The sequence below is a fragment of the Mirounga angustirostris genome, unplaced genomic scaffold (genome assembly GCF_029215605.1).
Source record: "Mirounga angustirostris isolate CCGP_5_RB_7025 unplaced genomic scaffold, mMirAng1.0.hap1 SCAF_12, whole genome shotgun sequence".
NCBI lineage: Eukaryota > Metazoa > Chordata > Mammalia > Carnivora > Phocidae > Mirounga > Mirounga angustirostris.
In genome coordinates this window covers 53,240,679-53,263,161 of record NW_026991720.1, presented here as the reverse complement: position 1 = coordinate 53,263,161, position 22,483 = coordinate 53,240,679, and the positions used below count along the sequence as shown (strand labels likewise).

At 41.1% G+C, this 22,483-nt stretch overlaps 1 protein-coding gene across 1 annotated transcript in view; it reads left to right on the top strand.

The window, feature by feature from the left end:
- Positions 1–1,538: 1,538 nt before the first annotated feature.
- Positions 1,539–22,483, top strand: part of DNAH11 (dynein axonemal heavy chain 11) — a 339,985-nt gene continuing 319,040 nt past the window's right edge. Inside the window, 7 exon segments of the mRNA XM_064575180.1 lie at positions 1,539–1,889; positions 3,294–3,437; positions 7,420–7,620; positions 8,069–8,251; positions 9,421–9,520; positions 13,099–13,310; positions 21,532–21,762. Of these exon segments, the coding sequence (XP_064431250.1) occupies positions 1,539–1,889; positions 3,294–3,437; positions 7,420–7,620; positions 8,069–8,251; positions 9,421–9,520; positions 13,099–13,310; positions 21,532–21,762 (1,422 nt within the window).

The window sequence follows — 22,483 nt, the reverse complement described above, 5'->3', positions numbered from 1 at the left end:
TTTAATATTAGCACTGTAATCGAGTTGTTTTTTTCCCTGAATCTGAAGGTGGGTTTTCACTTTTAATTTAAGTCAACTCTTATTTACAGAATTTCTGTTTCTCTGGGGTAGGGGATGCAAAGCTGGACTGCAGGGGTGAGAGTAGAGATGAAGAAGCCCATTGTAAGGTGTTTGCTGTGATTCCCAGACTTGCACCCTAGGCACCGGAGGATCAAGGATTGCTGTGGCCCATACCCAGCACCCTTGATGGCCTGAAGTTGTTATAAAGGCTTTCCAGGAGCCTGTGTTAATTCAAGAGTCTGATCATGTCACTAGAAAAGCTTACAGATTGTCATCAGACTCAGATCCCCAAAAAGAGAAATTACTGAGGCTTCAAATCTTGCTAGAAATAACTATTTATCACTAATCAGTTATTATAATGGATTATTGAGGGCAACACTCCTTCAGAGCTACTATGAGAGAATTGGGGTTTTAAGATTTTATTTTGAAATGAACAAGTAAAGGGGACCCATTAAAAAAAGTTTAGTTCGAGGAACCCCCCTCAAAATTCTGGCTACTTCAGTCATCGGAGTTTCCTTAATAGTCTCAACAGATGTCATTAATAGGCCATACTGAAATCCCATTGCAATATCACGGAGACTGTCTTTAATCTGGAACTTTTCTCCCCAAACCTTTTACTCTTGGATTGCGTGATAATTCTAAGTACTACGTTGTAGTGTACAAAGAGCGGTATGCATTTCCGTATGGGGCGTATTAACATTCTAGTTAAGTGGCCGGTGAGGATCAGAAGCAGGACTTCGAATACCTAGATCTTCTATTTCCACAACCGGGAAAGTTGCATTGCCCGGTTAGCTCTTTTCTGGTAATATTTGGACAACCTTCAGCAAGGTGAATAAAAGTCCGTAGCGCTGGGCCTGAATTCCTGTTCCACTTTCTCCTTGTTAGGCAGCCACTTTGTGACTCAGTTCCCTCGCCCATAAAACAAGCTGACCAGTTGGAGCCCTGACTTTTTAGGGATTATATGAAATAATCAAGGTGAAGCATTTAGCATGGAGCTCGGCACCAGACAGCACTGCTTAAGCCAAGATTAATCAGTGCTGGGCTGTTGCTCTCGCTTGCTGGGAGCCTCACGGAACATCCAGTAGGCCAAGCAGCCGGAGGGCGGAAGCGGCGGCCCCCACCCAGCGGCTCAGACCCACAGAGGACAGGCCCTTTCTCCCGCGGGGTTCGGAGCCCGGAGCCCGAAGGCCCCACCCCCGGCGCTGACTCCGCCCCCAGCAGGCTGGGGCGGGGACGCCGTCTCCCGGGAAACGGGACGCGCAGCTCCTCTCCGGCCCGCGCCTCCGCGCGCAGGTCTCGCACTGCGGGCAAAGCCCTCAAGCCAAGTAGCAGCAGGTGGGGGAGAGGGGCCACGCTGCTTGCAATCGCCGGAGGAGGTGGGCGCCTCTCGCGACGCGTGTGGGAGGGAAGAGGCGTCCTCGTTGGGCAGGGGCGAGTGCGTGGAGCCGACCGGTCCCGCACCCTGTCGGACCTGCGGGATGGCTGCCCCGGAGGCGCGCCGCTTTCCAGAAGTCCCGGGCCTTCGCCTAACCTCGGTCGCTGGCCTGGGGGTGGCGGGCGTGATGGAGCTGGAGGAGGAAGAGGAGGAAGAGGAGGAAGAGGAGGAGGCGGCGGCGGCCAGAAGAGCGCGGAGTTTCGCCCGAGACGCGCGGGTGCGCTTTCTCGGCGGCCGCCTGGAGCTGATGCTGGGGCTCCCGGCGGAGAAATGGAGCCAGTATTTGGAGAGCGAGGACCACCGGCAGGTGCTGGGGGAGTTCCTGGAGAGCCCTAGCCCCGCCTGCCTGGTGTTCAGAGTCGCCACCGCGGGGCCGCTCGCGGTCTCCCGGGAGGTAAGGGGCGGCAGGCAAAGGGACCCGTTCTCGCCGCCTGCCCTGCATAGCGGGGACAGACCAGTCGCGCCTTCTTGGATTCCCGTGGGGCACGCGCTCGGGCGCTTTAAAAAGCTCTCTTTGGAGCTCTTGCCCTGGAGTCTGCAAAATCCCCCACGTGCGCCCACTCTGCAGTTAAGCAGCTGTAGTTTAGTTTTCTAGAAGGTCGGCTTGTTCGACCGGGATAAAGGAGGAAAAGCTGTGCTTTCTTTAGCTGCCTGGGCCTTAGGTGCAAGGTGGGTTCTCGGTTCCCGATAACTTCCGTTTCAGGCGCTCTTGGATCAGTCTGGGGGCCTGTCTTTAAAAAATGTTTAGCAGAGTCTGAATAATTGGTTCTGTGCTCATTCTGACTGCTTTGTCACATTTCATCTCGAGTAAAATAGTCCTTAAAGGAGTTCCCCGGGCAGTCTGCACACACGTGGTATTTAGCAACCATGGTAAATTTTTTTTTCTTTCCATCTTTTTCCCTTTTTCTTTGCTCTCCTTCCTTCCTTCTCCCCCCCCTTTTTTTTAATTAAAAAAAAAAAATTTAGACTGCTCCTCCGCTTGAAGGTTAAGGTATCACAAGTACAGCATTTGTATTCAGTTTTTTCTTTTTAAGTGAAAAGTTTGGAACATGATTTACAGTCTTCAGTGTTGTACCGTGCCTCAGTGTAATGTTATACAAGTGTTTATCATCATCACTAGATGTGGTCACTTTAATAGTTGGGAAATGGAATCCCAGAGAACAGGAGTCTGCCTTAGGATTTTGAGTTTTGAAATTTTTTGTTCTCCTACTTTTGCAGTTATAACTAATTAAAAATTTTGTCAAACAAGGAAGTAGGACACTTAACTCCAGTATTACCCAAGTTAAATGATTATATCTGAAGAAATAACGCAGTAGTTGTGGAAATGGTAGAATATCTTCATTAACCACTTTATCTCGAGAATAGAAATAAAAATTAACCTCCTGTGCCTGGTCTTCATTTCAGTTTGGCTTATTTCCAAACAACAACAACAAAAAGATTATAAAAAGGATTAAACCTTTCCTGAGATAGAAAACTTCTAAATTCTCCTTGAATTTGTTTTTAATTACTAGATGTTATGGGATGTAATGATCTTGGGTAACTGACATGCCCTTTAAAGGCAACACTTCCACACCAATAATGTCATTAAATTAGCATTATAAAAGAACAAAGAAAACTGTATACATTTTGTAGAAAGGGGGGAAGGGAAGCAGAACTACCTTATTTATAAAGGTAGGCAAGATGCCAGGGTTTTTTCTTTTTTCTAGCGATCGAGCTACAAGTTAGATACAGCAAATCCTGTTTGTTAACATGGAAACTATACTGTGAACTTAAACTAATTATCTTGCTCTTGTTTCAGATTCCAAGAGATGCAAAACATAAACTTGTTTATATTGCCAAGAAGATTACCGAAAACATTGGAGTAAATGATTTTTCTCAGACGGTTTTATTTGGAGAGTTAACTGCATCATCATTTGGACATGTAACTGCTTTCCTAGATGAGGTACTAGTTTTTAATATTTGAATCTTTATCTCTATGACGCTTGGCATTATTCAGAAAAACTCTGGCTATTAAAAAACTGTAGAAGCCAGTAATCTCTTGAGCCAAGTAGATGGAATGTGATAACAGACTGTTCCTGAAATGAGATGATACTGGTGCTGATATTCAACGGACGGTAATTTGTAGGATCATCCTTCTTTGTTTCTAAATAACAGAAGTAAAAAGCAGCTTGAATAGGCTTTTGTAATTAGCTGTAGTTTTAGATTTCACGTTGATTAGAGACAAACTGACACTTTGGAAATGAGTATTAGTTTTTCAGATTTCCCTTAGTTTCTGTGTCACTCAGTTCAGATAAGGGGGAAAAGGTAATGGAAACAAAGTTTTTGAAATGATTGCGTTAAAATTCCTCTTTCCTCTTCCCTTAAATCAGAGAAAAGCTCTCTAAACCCAGGTTACTTACACTTTTAATGTAGGGTTTTTTAATGTGGGGTTTTTAAAGTGGGACTTAATGTGGGATGCGGGGGGATTTTATTAAAGGCAGGCTGCTCCAGGAGGTCTGGGCTGGGGCCAGTCTTCTTCCTGTCTAACCTCCTACTTCTGGTGTTCGTTCACAGACCAGCTTTGAGAAAAGATGTACCAAATGATCAGGTTCTATAGAGCTAGAGCAGTGGTTCTCAAACTTTGCTGAACATGAGAATCACCTGGGGAATTTTTCTAACCGACCCTTGCCCCGGTCACTCCTAATACCAATTAAATGAGAAAGACTTGGAACCCAGTGGAAGTTAAAGATCCCCAGGTGATTCTCATGTGTCCCCAGTTTTGGGAAACGCTGGATTAGAAATCAGATCTCTGGCATCAGTTCAGTCCTGCCAAGGCCAATGCTTAAGGTAGGAATAATTACCAGCATATTTATTACTAATGATTTGCCATTCTCCCTGTTTCAAGCCCAAATTCATGTGTTGGTTGGAAGATGGTTGTGGTAATGCACATTCTAGGAAAGTTTTTATCAGAGCAGGCTTAATTAGGAAGTTGTAGAGTCAAATGGAATGTCAGTGGTCCCTCATGACTTGCATTCCAAGCTAATCAACTTGTAACTTTCTGATTTGTACATTAACGAGAAACACACACTACATACAAGGACTGGTGGATTGGTGATTCTGTTGAATGAAGGAGAGACTGATAGAGTGATTGCTTTGAAAGGTACTGAGGGAGTTTTCCAGTGTTTGGCTGCTTTTTTTTTTTTTTTTTTTTTTTAAGATTTTATTTATTTGAAAGAGACACAGCGAGAGAGGGAACACAAGCAGGGGGAGTGGGAGAGGGAGAAGCAGGCCTCCCGCCGAGCAGGGAGCCCAATGAGGGGCTCCATCCCAGGACCCCGGGATCATGACCTGAGCCGAAGGCAGACGCTTAACGACTGAGCCACCCAGGTGCCCCCCAGTGTTTGGCTTCTTAAATGGGGATAGAATAAGGAAGGGATGGACCAAGTGTTTGAACTGAAGGTGGGGAAGGTCATTTGTGCCTTCATATTTACTTTTTTCTCATTTAAATGATACTCTCACTTATGTTGAACAGTTTTTGGAGTTTGACTCCGCCCCACAGAGTAATGGGAATTGACGCTGATGTGCTTGGGGCCTCCCAAACTTCTCTCTCCAGCCTGGATCTCTCTTCTAAATTCCAAGCTCAGATGTCCCCCTTCCTTGTGGACATGGCCACTCAGTGTGTAATGTCTCAAACCTAACCTATCCAAAGTTGAACTCCCAATCTTCTCTACATTATAATGTGTTCCCATACAGTATGGTTTGTAGCTGTATTGTATTTAGCCAAACTGTTTAAAATGTTATATAGCTATTTCTTTATTATAGTGACCCTAATCCTTAAACAGTAGTTGTGAATTATCATTATTACTCATTTGACTTATCGAGCCCATATGGAAGTCTGATTTGGTTTTTGTAGTGTCCAGGTCCCATCCTTGGGCATTACAATTTAAGAAGTCTGGGAGAGGCCCTGGCTCCTACAATTTTGAAAGTATTGACCAGGTATTAGTCTCTACTTAAGAACCATTGTAAAAAGAAAATCTCCAGTTTAAAGAAGGATTAAAGAGATGGGCACCTGGGTGGCTCAGTCAGTTGGGCTTTTGACTCTGGATTTCAGCTCCTGAGGTGGTGTCCGGGTTGTGGGATGGAGCCCTTGCTTGGGCCTCTGCAGTTGGTTTGGAATCTGCTTGTCACTCTCCCTCTGCTCCTCCTTCCACTCATGTTCTCTCTCTCTCTTTCTCAAATGAATAAAATAAAATCTTAAAAAAAGATCAAAGAAGGTAAGTAGAGAAAACCATAGCCAGGGCCCTATAGTTCTTTAATTTGTAGTTATACATTGTACATCAATTGAATATGTAAACATTCAAATTATTTTAATTCTCAGAAGAAGTTTGGAATTTTTCCTTTAAACCACAAAAAGTAGGCAAAAAAACTTCCCAACGGAAACAAAACAAAACCCCCAACTAATTGAATTACTTTGTATATAGTTTAACAAATTGTTTTGTAATTAAACAGCACATCCCAGGTCTATTTGTTTTAAATGAGGTTTGCAGTGATGCTCTAGCTCTTTGACTAATCACTCTGCAAAGCACATGGCTCAGAATTTCACAGTTTTATCTACAGAGTGTGACAGAAATACTTTAAAAGAAGTTGGCTTCGTCATAGAATCATAAATGGAGTGAAAGTTTGAAACCGTACCCAGTGAATTAGCTATGCCGAATAATCAGAATTTTCCTCACGCCTGATGTTCAGAAATAGTTTTTGAGATCTGGGATTTAGTCGAGAAGGAAGTTTTCCAGTGGGTCAGTGCATGTTCCAAGCCCAACAAACTTTAACTCTTCAGTGTAGTTTCCAAAGTTCTTCGTGAACTACCCTGCCTTTCCCAAAGCTAATTCCAGGCAGGCCAGACTGGCAGTTTTGCAGAAGCCTTCTATTTCTAGAGCCCTGAATGATTTTTATGTATCAGTGTGTTTATCTTGTGTCTCCACTTGGCATCCTGAATATGCCTCGAATGATGGCCGTTCTTAGAGCAAAGGACCTAACCCACTGAGCTCATCGCAGGCAGAGACTATTTCTTACTCTGCTGTTTTCCTAGCTTGACATGTAGTGGGCGCTATGCAGGAAAATGTAATAATAAAATTTGGAGAGATTTGTTTCAACACTGTCAGAAAACAAAAGTGATTGTATTGTTGAAATAGACTTTGAAAAGGTGGAGTAATTATATTCTGAGCATTTTAGCTAATGGCAATTTTATGGAAAAATGCCGGTACACCTGGCAGATTATCAGAAAAATGAAAAGTGTTGAGAATTAGGAGATACTAGAAAGGGGTGGGAAAGCAAGAAGAGGCTAATAACTTCACTCAACAAATTCTTAACATATGCTGGGCCCTGGGAATACAAAAATAATTGTTAAAGGCTTTCACATACATGGTGTCACATATATGATGCTCCCAATTTAATGGTAGAGGGAGTTCCAAAAAAGGGCCATATGATTAATAAACAAGTTTTTGACTGTGAAACTTGAATCCACTGGTATGCCACTCAGGGCTTGAGAAGATTAATTTACTTTTGCCTCGATGTGATTCAAAAAGATTTTTTTCATTTATGTACCTGCCATTGTGTTCAGTTTGCATGAAGAAAGCCGTTTGCTTACCTGACATGGTTGTGCTTAGTTTATGCGTGTTTGAGTCATTGGGAACCTCCTCGAATGCCTAATGAATGGGTAGATGAATGAACAAGCCGCATTGTATTTCCACTTTGAAAGATTTTGTCTAATTGATGAAGTCTAAATGGGATACTGATTTTTGTCCTCTCTTTGTAAATTTGATATCCTAGGAAAATATTTAAGAAATTGAGTGGTTTTTGTGGCCGATTTTGTGTGACAAGAAAATCTTTGAAGGAGTAAATTGTCTGTAAATTAACTTCTTTTAAAAATGTTTCTCTTTCTGTAGATTTTAGTGCCAATTCTTTCTAATAGGAACAACCATAAATCCTGGTCCTGTTTCATTTCACAAGACATGGAATGCCACTTAGAAGTCATGAAAAGTAAAATGCATGTCTTTCGGGGCAAAATGTTGAGAAGAACTCTTCTACCAATTCCCACGATAGCAGGGAAAATGGACCTGGGTCGGAAATACTCTGAGACCAAGTATGTAATGCTATGGTTTATATAGGATATTAAAATGGAAAGCCCACATACCCAATTAGTATCATATCCCCAGAAAACTATTAGTAAGATAGAGAATTATTAGAACTATATTATTTTTTAAAAAGTTATGCAGAGCACCTATATATTATTTCCTTACAAAGTATCCTTCTTATAAGCAGACTGCCCAAAAAGCAAGCTGTAACAATTGCCATGATGTCAACAAAATTATTTTGGCAATAATGGTTTGAGGATATGATCATTTGTTTTATAATGTTTATGCCACAACTGAAATTGAGGCTATAAAAATAAAGGATCTGATTTTGAAATATTTATATTTGGAAAACTAGTTCATGGAAAAAATACTGCTTACCATCCAAGTCCTATCTTCCTTTGGATGAGGTAATTGGTTTTTGAATTATTTTATTGATCATTTCAGTGTTTGTACGGTAGAGGTAAATGAAAGGACACTACTCCATGCGATTGAATCTGTGGTTATTAAATGGTCACATCAAATCCAAGAGATTGTAGAGAAAGATTCAGGGCAGCCTTTGCTGAATGGTCTTCACTCGAATCCTCAAACTGAACTGGATTTCTGGATGATGAGGAGAGAGAATCTATCATGCGTTTATGACCAAGTAAGTAGATAGCCTTACAAATTGCTTGTAAGCTAAATTAGCAAAGTCAGTTGTAGAATTTGGCTTCTGGAGCAACGATTTCACTTGAAAGGTTCAACATACTGTCTTTGATGACTTAATAGTTTGTTCTCATTCCAAAATTCTATATGGTGTGCACTTGAAAAATGAATGGGGATTGGGTGCCTGGGTGGCTCAGTCGGTTAAGCGTCTGCCTTCGGCTCAGGTCATGATCACAGGGTCCTAGGATCGAGTCCCATATCGGGCTACCTGCTCAGCGGGGAGCCTGCTTCTTCCTCTGCCTCTCTCTCTCTGTGTCTCTTATGAATAAATAAATAAAATCTTTAAAAAAAAAAAAAATTCTCTCTCTCAAAAAAAAAAAAAAAAAATGAATGGGGATTGGGGCACCTGGGTGGCTCAGTCGATTAAGCCTCTGACTCTTGATTTCTGCTCAGGTCATGACCTTCAGGGGCGTGAGATTGGAGCCCAGCATCAGGCTCGGAGCTGGACATGGAGCCTGCTGGGGATTCTCTCTCTCCTCTCCTCTCGGCCCCTTACCCCCAACTTGTGCATGCTCTCTCTCTCTTTCAAAAGAAAAAGAAAAAGTAAAAATGGGGATTAAAAGTAATTTTGCCTTTTTGAGAATATTTTGACAGCGTTTGATAATTGGAAACACTGTGGCATAGAGTGGTTCCCCAGGGAAATGTTGAAGATGGTAAAATTTAATTTAGTTGATTGAATTGATTTAGGAAGGAGTAGAGTCTTGCTTGGTGGAGAGATACAGCTTTGGAAAAGCTAACTTTGCTTCCTCTTGTGTTTGCCTTACGTATTACTTGATTTAATGTTCTGAAAATTAAGACATTCATTTGCATGTTCACATGTCTCAGATTTTCTGAAACATAGCAAGAAATTTTATGTGGAAAATTTAACATTTTACACGAAGTGTAAATTGACACACTTTTTGAAAACTCAAGAGCTATAAATGTAAAATAAAATTCAAGCTTAAGGAAGAAATGCTGTTAAAAAAATTTCAACCTGAAACCAGATAAGTCTTTGTGTATGAAATGCTGTGTGTATTATGCATGAGTGGAATAGAACTGAAGTATTTTATTACCGAATGCATCTATTTAGTCATTAATCCAGCTTCTACTACATTTTCTTTTTCAATTTAGCTTCAAGCTCCTGTTGTCCTCAACATGGTTAGGATCCTGAAAATTAAACAAAGCAGCTATTTTCCAACTTTGAAGGACATTTTCACGGCTGTGAAAAATGGTAAGATTCTTGTTTTTTTTGGCCTGGTGTTGGTGTCCTGCCTGATCTGACCCCTGCCTGCCCGCCCAGCCTCTTCTACCCTTCTGCCATTAACATGTTCATGAAGTGATGGCCCTTGACTCTTTTAAGGATAAATTCATCTTCATCAGTACTTCATTCTCCAGTTATATTGAACTATTTCTAGAATAGATTGTGGGGACGTAGCAAATGGGCTCCAGATGGAAGTTCTAATGGGAATGTGTGTGTGTGTGTTTGTAGGGGCAAGACCTTTGCAGGGGGTGAGTGGAAGCCCAACATGGGGGTTTCCTAGTCAACAGTGTGGCTACATTTAATCCCATAGCTCTCTGGTAGAGTCTCTCGTGCTTGGCATCCACCGCTTACCTAGCTTAAAAGAGCTCAAAGTCTTCATCGAAGTTTTGGTGAGGATTAAACATAGAGGAGGTTTGTTTGCTGAATTTTGAACAAGTGCATGCATACGGTTAAAAACCAGAATTTCCAGTGAAAAGTCTCCTTGTCTCCTCACTGTCCAGTGTCAGCTCCACCCAGAGGTGACAGCCCTCTTGTTTCTTGGTTTCTCTTCATGTTTCTTGAGGCATATTCAAGCAAAAAGGCATACAAATGAGACTGAAGTTTTAAATGTTGAAAATGTAAGCTATTTGGGGGTATAGCTTTTTTGGTTTCTAACATTAGAAAATGAGTTCTTAATTTCTTTCTAATATAACTATGTAAAGTTAGGAAATACTTAAAATACACTTCATTGTTATCTCTTCAGGGTTTTCCCCAGGAGCTCTGTTGGGAAAGGGATCATGAGGGGGAATATTTGGGTTTGAAGGTTTGTCAGATCAGGATTCCTGTCCCAGATCCACTTAGTACATCCTAAATTTGCTGAGCCTCTGGTTTTCATTGGCCAGACTGGCATATTAACACCTTCCTTGCAGAATTATTCTGAGGATTAGAGTAATATTTCAAAACATGGTCATTTTCTTTTCAATCTTGTCAGTGTTTATCACCATTGACATTTTGGGCAGGATGATTGTTGTAGGGAGCTGCTCCATGCATTGCTGGATGTTGAGCAGCGTCCCTGGCTCCCACCCACTCCCCCTGTTGCAGTTGTGACCATCAAAAATGTCACCAGACCTTGCCAGATGACCCCTGGGGGCAAAACCTTTCCTGGCTGAGAACCATTGAATTGAAGATAAAATATACAGGGTACATAGTACTAGGCACCCAGTGAGCATGTCCTCAGTAAGTAGAAGCTGCTTGAATTTTTTATGTGTTAGTATAAGATGAACATTTTCTGTGGGTAAAGCTTCTGCAGGAACAAATCCCAGCGGTACTCAGGGCCTTAGGAGCACATGGACTTCGAGATTCAGACATAAGCACTTTCAGTAGAACAAGTGGCCCAAAGCCATTGTCAGTTAGAGGTGGAAGGCCCCTCTCAAGGATGTCCTTGAGGACTTGTGAAATCACCACATGTGCTTATCGTATTTTAAAGGCACTTAGCAGATGTGATTATTTAATTTTGAAATAAACATGATTAAAAACACTCTAATTTGAAAACAGGAATACAACCAGGGAAGAAAATACTTCCTGGATGCTCTCTCTCTTCCGAGGTCTTTATTGTTTAGGTGGACAGATAAATGGGTTATATGTTAAGTGGAGTAATAGGAGTGGGTGCATTCCTGACTCTGACAGCCAAAAAAAAGTTGGCAGGTTTGTTTGTGTTGCTTTGTTTTTTTTTTCCTCTCCTCTGGACAGGAGTCTTTTGGCATAACACCAGAAAATAAGAATTTACTTCATTCCCTACCTTCATAAGTAAATCCAGTTTTCAGTTAATCAAAGGCATTTGCAGTTTCAGGGACAAAATGCAGTTTGATTTAGGGTACATTAAAATGACTTTTTTTTTTTTTTTTTGAGGGAGCAGGTTGAGGGGTGGAGGGGAGGGGAAGAGGGAGAGCGAGAATCTCAAGCAGGCTCGATGCCCAGCACAGAGCCTGATGTGGGGCTCGATCTCACAAACCTGAGATCATGACCTGAGCCGAAATAGAGTCAGGTGCTTAACCAACTGAGCCACCCAGGCGCCCCAATTTTTTTAAGTAAGCTCTGCACCCAGTGTAGGGTTTGAACTCACCATCCTGAGATTGAGTTGCATGCTCTACTGACTGAGCCAGGAGTCCCTAAAATGACTAATTTTAATGAAGAGAAAATTTGGATTACATTAAGCAGTAATAATATTTTTCTTCATATATATATATACATACATATATGGGGCAATGAGTACACGGATTTTTTGGGGGAGATATTCCTTATTCACCCTGCTTAATGATTTTTTAAAATTTATTTTTAAAGATTTTATTTATTTATCTGACAGACACAGTGAGAGAGGGAACACAAGCAGGGGGAGTGGGAGAGGGAGAAGCAGGCTCCCAGCTGAGCAGGGAGCCTGGTGCGGGGCTCGACCCCAGGAACCTGGGATCATGACCTGAACCAAAGGCAGACGCTTAATGACTGAGCCACCCAGGTGCCCCTGCATAATGATTTTTAATATGGAGATAAAATTCATTTCACATCAAGATAACTATTTTGAATTGTAGAGTTGAATGACATTTATTACATTCACAATGTCTTACAACCTTTATCTCTAGTTCCAAAACATTTTTTATCACCTGTATTTAACAATTTTAGTAGTTGTATTTTGAATAATCTAGAATTCCACTGTCATTGCCTGAGTTACTCTCCTAGGACACTGGGATGAGACGCTAAAATTGTGCTGGTACCAAGTGCCTAAGAGGAATTAACATTCTAGGGATGAGCTTGTAACCCCAACCATAAAGTCACAACCACTTTGCAGACCTGTTTTATTCCTGCGGTTTCATGGAGTTGAGTGAAGTTCCTTAGATCTTAAAGATATGTTTTCCCATGGAGTCTTGCGTCACGATTTACTTGGGCTGTGTAGGTAACTACACCAGGGCTCTCTTGAATGGCTGCTCCACACAGACTGTGAATAAAGCCTTCCAAACCCATAGTAGCTCAGTTGTGGGATAAGCCATATAAAAAGAAAGATGACGGGGCGCCTGGGTGGCTCAGTTGTTAAGCATCTGCCTTCGGCTCAGGTCATGATCCCAGGGTCCTGGGATTGAGCCCCGCATCAGGCTCCCTGCTCAGCAGGAAGCCTGCTTCTCCCCCTCCCACCCCCCCTGCTTGTGTTCCCTCTCTCGCTGTCTCTCTCTGTATTAAATAAATAAAATCTTTGGGCGCCTGGGTGGCTCAGTTGGTTAAGCGACTGCCTTCAGCTCAGGTCATGATCCTGGAGTTCCGGGATCAAGTCCCACATCGGGCTCCCTGCTCGGCAGGGAGTCTGCTTCTCCCTCTGACCCTCCTCCCTCTCATGCTCTCTGTCTCGCAAATAAATAAAATCTAAAATAAATAAATAATAAATAAATAAAATCTTAAAAAAAAAAAAAGAAAGATGACTGCATAAGAATAGCCATGTTCTTTTGCATTGTTTTGTTGAACTTGTGAAGTGAATTTAGAAAAAGAGACTGCATCACATTCATGGTGGTTTTCTTTCCTTTCAGCGCTCCTGGAAGCCCAGGATGTAGAGCTTTACCTGAGACCCCTGAGAAGACATGTTCAGTGTCTCCAGGAGACGGAATTCCCGCAGATCCGTGTACTCATTGCCCCATTATTTCATACCATCTGCCTCATCTGGAGTCATTCCAAGTTTTATAATACTCCTGCTCGGATTATAGTTTTATTGCAAGAGTTTGGTAATCTCTTCATTGACCAGGTATGTAGTATTAAAAAAAAGGAAGAACAATCAGTGCCATGTGGTAGGTTTTAATAAACCAAGGGAGAGCAAATAAATCTAATCTATAGTAAGAACACCATTTTCCTTTTTTCAGAAAGGACTTTTATGGTAACAAAGAACAGGTGATTTTTTTTTTTTTTAAGATTTTATTTATTTATTTGACAGAGACACAGCGAGAGAGGGAACACAAGCAGGGGGAGTGGGAGAGGGAGAAGCAGGCTTCTGCTGAGCAGGGAGCCCGATGCGGGACTCGATCCCAGGACCCTGGGATTGTGACCTGAGCTGAAGGCAGTCGCTTAACCGACTGAGCCACCCAGGTGCCCAGACCAGGTGATTTTTTTTATTCTAAATGTCTGAGAAGCTCTGGAAATCAGTCCAGTGCATTCAAAGGGCAGTTTGTTACTGGATTTAATACCCTACCTTTCTTCAAAGAGATTGAAGGCAGCTTTTAATAAAAGGCAGATAGGGTGCCTGGGTGGCTCAGTTGGCTAAATGTCTGACTCTTGATTTTGGCTCTGGTCATGATCTCAGGGTTGTGGGATTGAGCCCTGTTTCGGGCTCCAGCGCTGGGCATGGAGCCTGCTTGAGATTCTCCCTCTCCATCTGCTCCTCTCCCACTCCACCACCCCCCGACACAAAATAAATAATAAAAGGCAGATAGGCATAGTCCTTTCTTCGTAGCTTTCCCTTTGGTTTCCACAGGAACACTGACTGATGGAAGACTTTTGGAAAGTAAAGTAAGAGAACCTGGCTGCAAAAAAAAAAAAAAAAAAAATGCTGAAAATATAGTAATGCAATTGTATTTTAAAAATTGATTCATAGTTGATCTTTAAAAATCTCTTGTTTGTATTTGTTTCTCTATTCTTCACTTGGAAAATGTTTAAAAAATTGGACTGCTTAAATTTTCTGTATGAACTTTAATTCTTCATGGGTTCATAAAATCAGAGAATATTATATAATTTGAGAGCTAAGAGATGCTTGGAGGGCACATAACCCAGTGGTTCTCAGTTGGGGGTGTGTCTGAGTCCGCTTGAGCTGCGTAATGAAATACCACAGACTGGGTGGCTTTATTTTCAGAAGTTGTTTTCTCACAATTTCAGAGACTGGGGCTCAGATGAAGGTGCCAGGATGGTCGTGTTCTGGTGAGAGGTTTCTTTTTCCTGGCTTTCCGTAGCTGCCTTTTCTCTGTGTCCTCACCTGGTGGAGAGAGAGATCTTAAAAAGTCACAGTCCTATCACATTAGGGTCCTGCTCTTCTGACTTCATTTGACCTTAATGACCTCCTGAAGACCTATTTCTAGAGAGTCACATTGGTGATTAGGGCTTCAGCATATGAATTTTGGGGAGGAGACATTCTCACCGTAGCAAGCCCCGTAAGCAAGGTGTGTATCTGAACCACTAAGTAGTTTTTGTAAAACAAACGCCAGAGAAGCAGAATCTCTGTCTATAGCTTTGACTTTGAGTTGTTAGGAATGCTTTCCCTGAGAAGTGGAGAGCCTCCTGCTGCAACTGACAACCTGAAGCAAAAAAAAAAAAAAAAAAAAAATGTAAATTTGTGTGAACTGGCAAGTCTAAAAATGCAGTGGCTTCTGGAACAGCTTGTTTCCGAGGTCTCCGATAATAAATTCCAAGCTCCCAGCCATCCTCCATTTTGGTCATTGTGTTTGACTTTATTCTCATCACTTGTTAAGTAAGATGGCTTTTAGTAGCTCCAAATGTGTATCTTTCTCGCAGAGGAACTTCCCCGGAAAGAGGGTGTCCTTTCTTAGTTCTGGTCCAGTGGGTTCTAATTCCGTTCTGGGAGCAATCGTTGTGGCAGAGGAGATAGGCTGCTTGGGACAGTTCTGGGTCACTTGCGCAGAGGAGGGTGGGTGACTGTGATTGACCTAAATCTCAGATCGAGACTAATGCCTCCCAGTGGTGTTGACACTGTGACTCGCATAGAAAATAAAAATACTGGGGCGCCTGGGTGGCTCAGTCGGTTAAGCGACTGCCTTCGGCTCAGGTCGTGATCCTGGAGTCCCGGGATCGAGTCCCGCATCGGGCTCCCTGCTCAGCGGGGAGTCTGCTTCTCCCTCTGACCCTCCCCCCTCTCATGTGCTCTCTCTCTCCTCTCATCCTCTCTCTCAAATAAATAAATAAAAATCTTTAAAAATAAAAAATAAAAAATAAAAAATAAAGAAAATAAAAATACTGTACATTTGGGTAAGTTGGAGGGCATTCGGAACCCTGAAAGTGTGCTCATGGACAAGGCGAATAGCTTGTAACTCCCACTGCCCCAGGCCCCGGAACCTTGCTGTTAGAAGCAGTAAAGAGAACATTGTTGTAGGATGAACAGCAGTGGTTTGGGAACTGTGTTTCAATCCAGTCCCTGATGTTTTTATTAGATGAATTACCTGAGACTTGAAAAATGACATCATTTGCTAAATTTCCCTGAAAATTGAGGGTGAAATCCAGATTAGAGAATGGGTCTCCTAACTTGGCAGTTTAGAGTTTCTGGATTGTGAGATTGAGTCAGCAATGTGTGTGTTTCTCTCTGCTTTTAAAGAGGTGGAGTATATGGAAAAGGACTGTGGGCTCAGACCAACCTCAATTCAATTCTAATTGAAACACTGAAGGGGGAGTTAAATTGGTTCTTCAAAACCTCAGTTTTCCATATCTGTGAGGATAATGCCCAGTTCATGGGCTGTTTTGAGAATCAAGAGGTAACCTAAGTTGAGTGCCTTGTGTGGCATTTAATAGAGGCTCAGTCAAAGCTAGTTCTAAGCTATTGACCTCCAAACTAGTTGTAGCTATTGATGGGAGATAACAGGTCCATTCCTTACTATATTTTATTCTCTCCTCTGGCTTTGTTCTGTTTCTTTCTTCGTTGTTAAACAAGTGTGCTGGGTCCTAATGGCTTTGGATCTCAATGTTAAAGACCATAATCCCTATTGAAGAGTCAACAGTTAGACTCACAACTTATGCTATACCCCTTTTAAAGGATCTTCATCTCATTTTGAGATTTATTAAAACTTTTACTACAAAGCCCTGCTAATGTGTAAACTTCAGAGGTGGTTTTCATTATTTATTTATTTATTTATTATAGTAGGTGGCTTATAAGAAGTCCTGTAAGCCTGTAAACCTATTATCCCTGGTCTCTAGTCTATGTCAGTGGCCAGTTTGCCAAGCTCCCAAGGAAATAATGTAGCTTCCCTTGTTGCTTAGTGTTTCTGGCTTCTGTCCAAATGTTCTGATGACCTGGTTTTCTTTACGGTCAAGTGGACTTCATTGTAATGTGTCTCAACATGTTAGGAATCACAAATCAGTAATGGGCCAACTTTCATACCTGGGTTCTCTGAAGAGCTGAACTCTCCCCAAGTCTTCCCCAGTGATTTGCTCTCCAGTTTATTTCTTATATTAACAAGCACTGTATAGTGCCTTTTATTTGCTAGGAACTCTTTTTTTTTTTTTTAAAGATTTTATTTATTTATTTGAGAGAGAATGAGAGAGAGCACATGAGAGGGGGGAGGGTCAGAGGGAGAAGCAGACTCCCCGCCGAGCAGGAAGCCCGATGCGGGACTCCATCCAGGGACTCCAGGATCATGACCTGAGCCGAAGGCAGTCGCTTAACCAACTGAGCCACCCAGGCGCCCCTGCTAGGAACTCTTCTAAGCCTTTACAAAAACTACAAATGTAATTCCCTAGCAATACTATAACATATAGGTACTATGAGTAATCCATTTTATAATTTCAAAAAATCCCTTGAAGTCAAGAGAAGATAAATAGCTTTCCTAAGGTTACCCAGTTTTTAAGTGGCAGAGTTTCTTAACCATTATAGGCTCCATATTTTAAAATGACAGTTTTGATTTTTATATATTTATTATTCATTTACTTTTATTAAGGTTTTGTTTTAATTCCAGTAGTTAACAGTGTTATATTAGTTTCAGGTGTATAATGTAGTGATTTGACACTTCTGTACATCATTGACTCTTCTGTCCATTACCCAGTGCTCATCACAAGTGCACTCCTTAATCCCCATCACCTATTTCATCCATCCCCCAACAGTTTTGATTTTTAATTAGAATGTGATATGTGGTGTACTAATGATAATTATAAAATATTTTCATTGCATAAAACTTATAATAATAGAAATACTCCACATCTATCACCATAAAATTCACCTTTTTTTATATTTCATTCTGAGAACTTACGCATTTTTATGCATTTTATCATACATATAATTTTTTTACTAGCTCCTTGAAAAGTTATTTTATTATTGGATATTTAGGTTGCTTCCAGTCTCCTCTATTAAAGCAATAAATAACTTTATATGAGAGTCCTTTTTCCTTAACTTGGGTAATTGGTTTAATATAAATTCTTTTTTTTTATATGGTTTAATATAAATTCTTGACATTGATCAAAGGGTATAATCTTTTCATGATTCTTGAACAATTTTTGACATTTACAAATTCTTTTTTAAAAGGTTATGTCTGGGGCACCTGGGTGGCTCTGTTGTTAAGCGTCTGCCTTTGGCTCGGGTCATGATCTGAGGGTCCCTGCTCCGCAGGAAGCCTGCTTCTCCCTCTGCCCCTTAACCTGCTGTTGCTTTCTCTCTCTCTCTCTCTCTCTCTCTCAAATAAATACAGTCTTTAAAAAAAAAAATGTAATTGCTCAAAGCTGGTGAATTACAGTAAAACATTTACGAGAGCTTCAGGTACCCCTTTGGGAAGGTCATGTGCTGTCTAGGTGACCATGGCCTCCACCATTTGCTGCTGTTCCTGGTTGGCTCCATTCATTTTCATTATATGACTGATCCTTCTAGGCATTCCAGTTTCAGATCTTTTTATTTTAGAAGTAAATATGTTTCTCTTCACTTGTTTTCTAAGTGTCCATTAACATAGTCATTTAGGCCAGACTTAAAAAAGGCATCATCTCATCATCTGGCCACCTCACATGATGGCATACCGGAGTTTTGATAATGGGGTCTTTTTTTTTTTTTTTTCTTATGACTTACTTCTTTTCTCTGGTAACCTGACTTTACTCACTGTTTGTTGTACCTCATTACCACTCTAGGCCCACCACTCTGTCTATTCCATAGCTTGGTATCTCTTTTATGGATATTGCCCTTCAAATCCTAGGTGATGAGGAGCTCCTGGGTGGCTCAGATGGTTAAGCATCTGCCTTTGGCTCAGGTCATGATCCCAGGATCCTGGGATCAAGCCCCACATCGGGCTCCCTGCTCAGCAGGAAGCCTGCTTCTCCCTCTCCCTCTGCCTGCCACTCCCCCTACTTGTGCTCTCTCTCTCTGTCTCTCTGTCAAATAAATGATTAAAATCTTTATTAAAAAAAACTAGGTGTAGAAAAGTTTAAGTCTGAGAGGTGAGCTTGGAAAAGAGATGTCAGGTTTGAGTAAAAGTAAGAATCCATAAAAGCACATAAAAAAGAAAAGCAGCAGCAGGGAGACAGGCATCCAATTAACATAGTATCACTGATAAATTGTTTAATTAATAATTGATTAGTGGGCTTATTGGTAAATAAATTGGTTAGCAGTATTTTGGTGTATAAGGCCTCTGAAGTGGGGACCAGGTCATCCTAAATCCCATGGGTTTTTTTGTTGTTGTGTGCTGATACTTGAGTATGGGAGAATAGGGTACGCATGGTTGGGTATGCTCCAGAGAGCTGCTCTAGGGAGCAAAAAAGAATTCAGAGTTGAAGAGCTACAAGGGATTTTGAGGCTCACTTAATTCATCTCTCTCCTTTCGTAGACGAGGAAACTGAGATCCTCGGAGATAATTTAGCTAATATCACAAAAGCAATTAGTGGCCCCTAACTGGATCGTAGCCAGGTCTCCTGCCTCCTGTTGGTGGTTTTTCCCTCACACACCCTACTGCCCATTGAACGGCTATAGACTGGATTTTCTGATCGAGGATAATTAGCACTATTATTACTGTACCCTTGTCTTGGGGAGGTTAACTGCTGTGATTGTCTCATTTGTGTGAAGTTCTGTCAGGAAGAGTAAGAATGAAAATAAGAACGGCTTGCCTGGAAATTAAATTAGATCTAGGTAATTAAGTCACAGGGGGCTCCTGAAACAGAGAAGGCAATTGAGTCATCTTCATAGATTTTTTTTTTTAAGCTTCCTAAAAGGATATAGGACACATTTATTATAAAGAATACATAAAGGTCTCTGGAATCCCTAGCCCATACCAAAATGTGAACTCCTTTATAACACACATTGCTGAGGGATTACTGGTGGTTCTCTTCAGGGTTCTCTGTGCAGTGTTAGCAGCTCACATGTAAAAGTTACTTTTCCATGCAGTCGGAGTGGGAAGTAAGACCATAGATTGCCAATCCACAGCTCGAACTCAAAGGATTCTAATCAGTAGGGGTTTTAGAAACTAAACATGATTTTTTTACTTACAAATTTATGGCACAGTCTATATTACATGTAAAACTGTAGCCATTAATGGGAGAAGGAGAATAATATGTCTACATTTTTATTTATTTTATTTATTTATTTTTATTTTTTTATTATTTTTTTTTATGTCTACATTTAGAAAAAAAATCCTTCCATCCGGTAGGTTGAACTCAGTGGCTTTCATTATGTACTCCACTGAGATATGTAACAACTTTGTAAGCAACCACAACATTCAAGGCACACAATTTAAGCCTGTGATTTATATGAGTTGAAGATGCTTTGGGAAGAAATAGAATATAAAAGAACCTTTAGAATTCATATTTTCTTGAGGTCCTTAATGAGGGAAATTCTGAATATTCCTAACAAATACGGATAAGGAAGGACTGGAAGGTACCTAGATGACTGACCTATGAGAATTTGGCCAGTGCTACATGAATCTGCTACGTCAGTTTTGTTTTTGTTGTTGTTTTTTTTTTTGAAGTAGTCTCCATGCCCAACATGGGGCTTGAACTCTTGCCTCCGAGATCAGTAGTCACATGCTGTACCACTGAGCCACCAGGTGCCCCTACATGAGTCTTTCTTTTAAAAACCCTCCTCACCTTTCCGTTTCCTCCACTTAAAACTAGTTTATATGGCATTATTTCCACTAGATTTCATGTGCTATAATGTTCACAGAAGAGATGCTTGCTAACCTAAAAGAATTGCCAGTGATACCCTTAACTATATTAGCTCTTTCTCACCTTTACAAATGACCCAATGCTCCCAGGTAAGGTAACCATATTTTTAAAGTCCATGGTCTTCAAGAGTTCCCCTTCTGGCTTGTGTATTTCTTTTTTTTTTTTTTTAAAGATTTTATTTATTTATTTGAGAGAGAGAGAATGAGAGAGAGCACATGAGAGGGGTTAGGGTCAGAGGGAGAAGCAGACTCCCTGCCGAGCAGGGAGCCTGACACGGGGCTCGATCCCGGGACTCCAGGATCATGACCTGAGCCGAAGGCAGTCGCTTAACCAACTGAGCCACCCAGGCGCCCTTGTGTATTTCTTTATATGAAGGAAAAATTATGCAGAATATTTGTAGTGAATATACCCATGCAAATTCTCATTATACACTTGTCATACCTGCAGAGCTTAGCAAAAACGTAGTCATTGCTAGAAAGTATATTCAGAAATTGTAGTCTCCTGTAGATTATTCTAATGTATACAAGTATGTCTTGAAATCCAAGTGTATGAATTTCTAGAATTTACTTTTTGTCTCACAGCATTGCTAGCCCAATTCTAGACCTGTATCATTTAAAACTGATTCATTGAGGGGGCGCCTGAGTGGCTCAATCCATTAAGTGTCTGACTCTTGGTTTGGGCTCAGGTCATAATCTCAGGATCATGAGATTGAGCCCCAAGTCAGGCTCAGGGCTCAGGGTGGAGTTTTCTTGTCCCTTTCCCTCTCCCTCTGTCCCTCTACCTCCCCTGAGTGCTTATCTCTCTCTCTCTCTCTCTCTCTCTCCAATAAAATCTTAAAAAAAAAGATTATTTGAGAGGCGCCTGGGTGGCTCAGTCAGTTAAGTGTATGCCTTCAGCCCAGGTCATGATCCCGGGGTCCTGGGATCGAGCCCCATGTTAGGCTCCCTGCTTCTCCCTCTCCCTCTGAGCCTCCCCACCATGCTCTCTCTCAAATTAATAAATAAAATCTTTAAAAAAAATGAATCATTGAAAAAAAATAAAATTCATTGAAACAGGTGTTTTCACTAAAAGTAGACTTTTTTAAAACATATTTTTGATCAGAGTTTCCTTTTATTAAATCCTAGGCAATAGCTTACCTTTCACCTGAAGACCTTTTGAAAGGAGAAGTTGAAGACTCTTTGGAAAAGGTTCAGGTGGCCATTAACGTCTTAAAGACTTTCAAAACGTCTTTTTTCAACTATAGAAAAGAATTGGCAAACTATTTTAAGGGAAATGAGCTAAAACCATGGGATTTCCAGTCTCAACTGGTGTTTTGTAGATTTGACAAATTTCTGGACCGTTTCATGAAAATAGAGGTATTCATTTATTGACTTGTGATTTATTCATATGGTGGGTGGGTTAAAAAAAAATCTTGTAGTTTTCTGTATCATTCAGGAGATAGTTTATTCTATTTGGATGGGAGAGTGGGAGATCTGTCTCAGTTATTATGAAGTGCTGACCAGGCCAGTGCTGTTCGGGTGGTTTTATAAGCTTTGCCTTTTTTTTTTTTTTTCCTTTTACGCATTTTTAATTCTTTTAGTATGCTGAGTATAAGTGAGACTCTGTTATGTATTAGTGACCTCTGATTTCTAACTTAAGCACTTGGAAGACCGTTGTGAACCAGGCATCTCTAAACTGTATCTTTTTTTCCTTTATATGTTTGACATTGGGATTCTATCCTTGGAAAACCCATTTGATTATCTAAAATACCACACTGTCTTTTAGTATATAAATATACAGACTATAAAAAATATTAAAGCCCTTCATAAGAAATATGGAAATACGTGCTGTGTGTAAATGTGTTACAGATACTTCAAAAACAACACTGAATGAAAACACGCATGGACAAACATTCGCGCACGTAGTTGGAGCTTTATGTTTTGAAAATTCCCATCCCTTCATCAGCCTGAATGCCTCTCAAAGTCCGACTGCTAAATGCCTAACTCCGGGTGACTGGCCCCCCTTTCTTAACAGTCTTAGACCCCCTTTCAGTAAGGGAGGTGATTCACTGCCAAGTAGGGGTGGCTGAAGATAGGA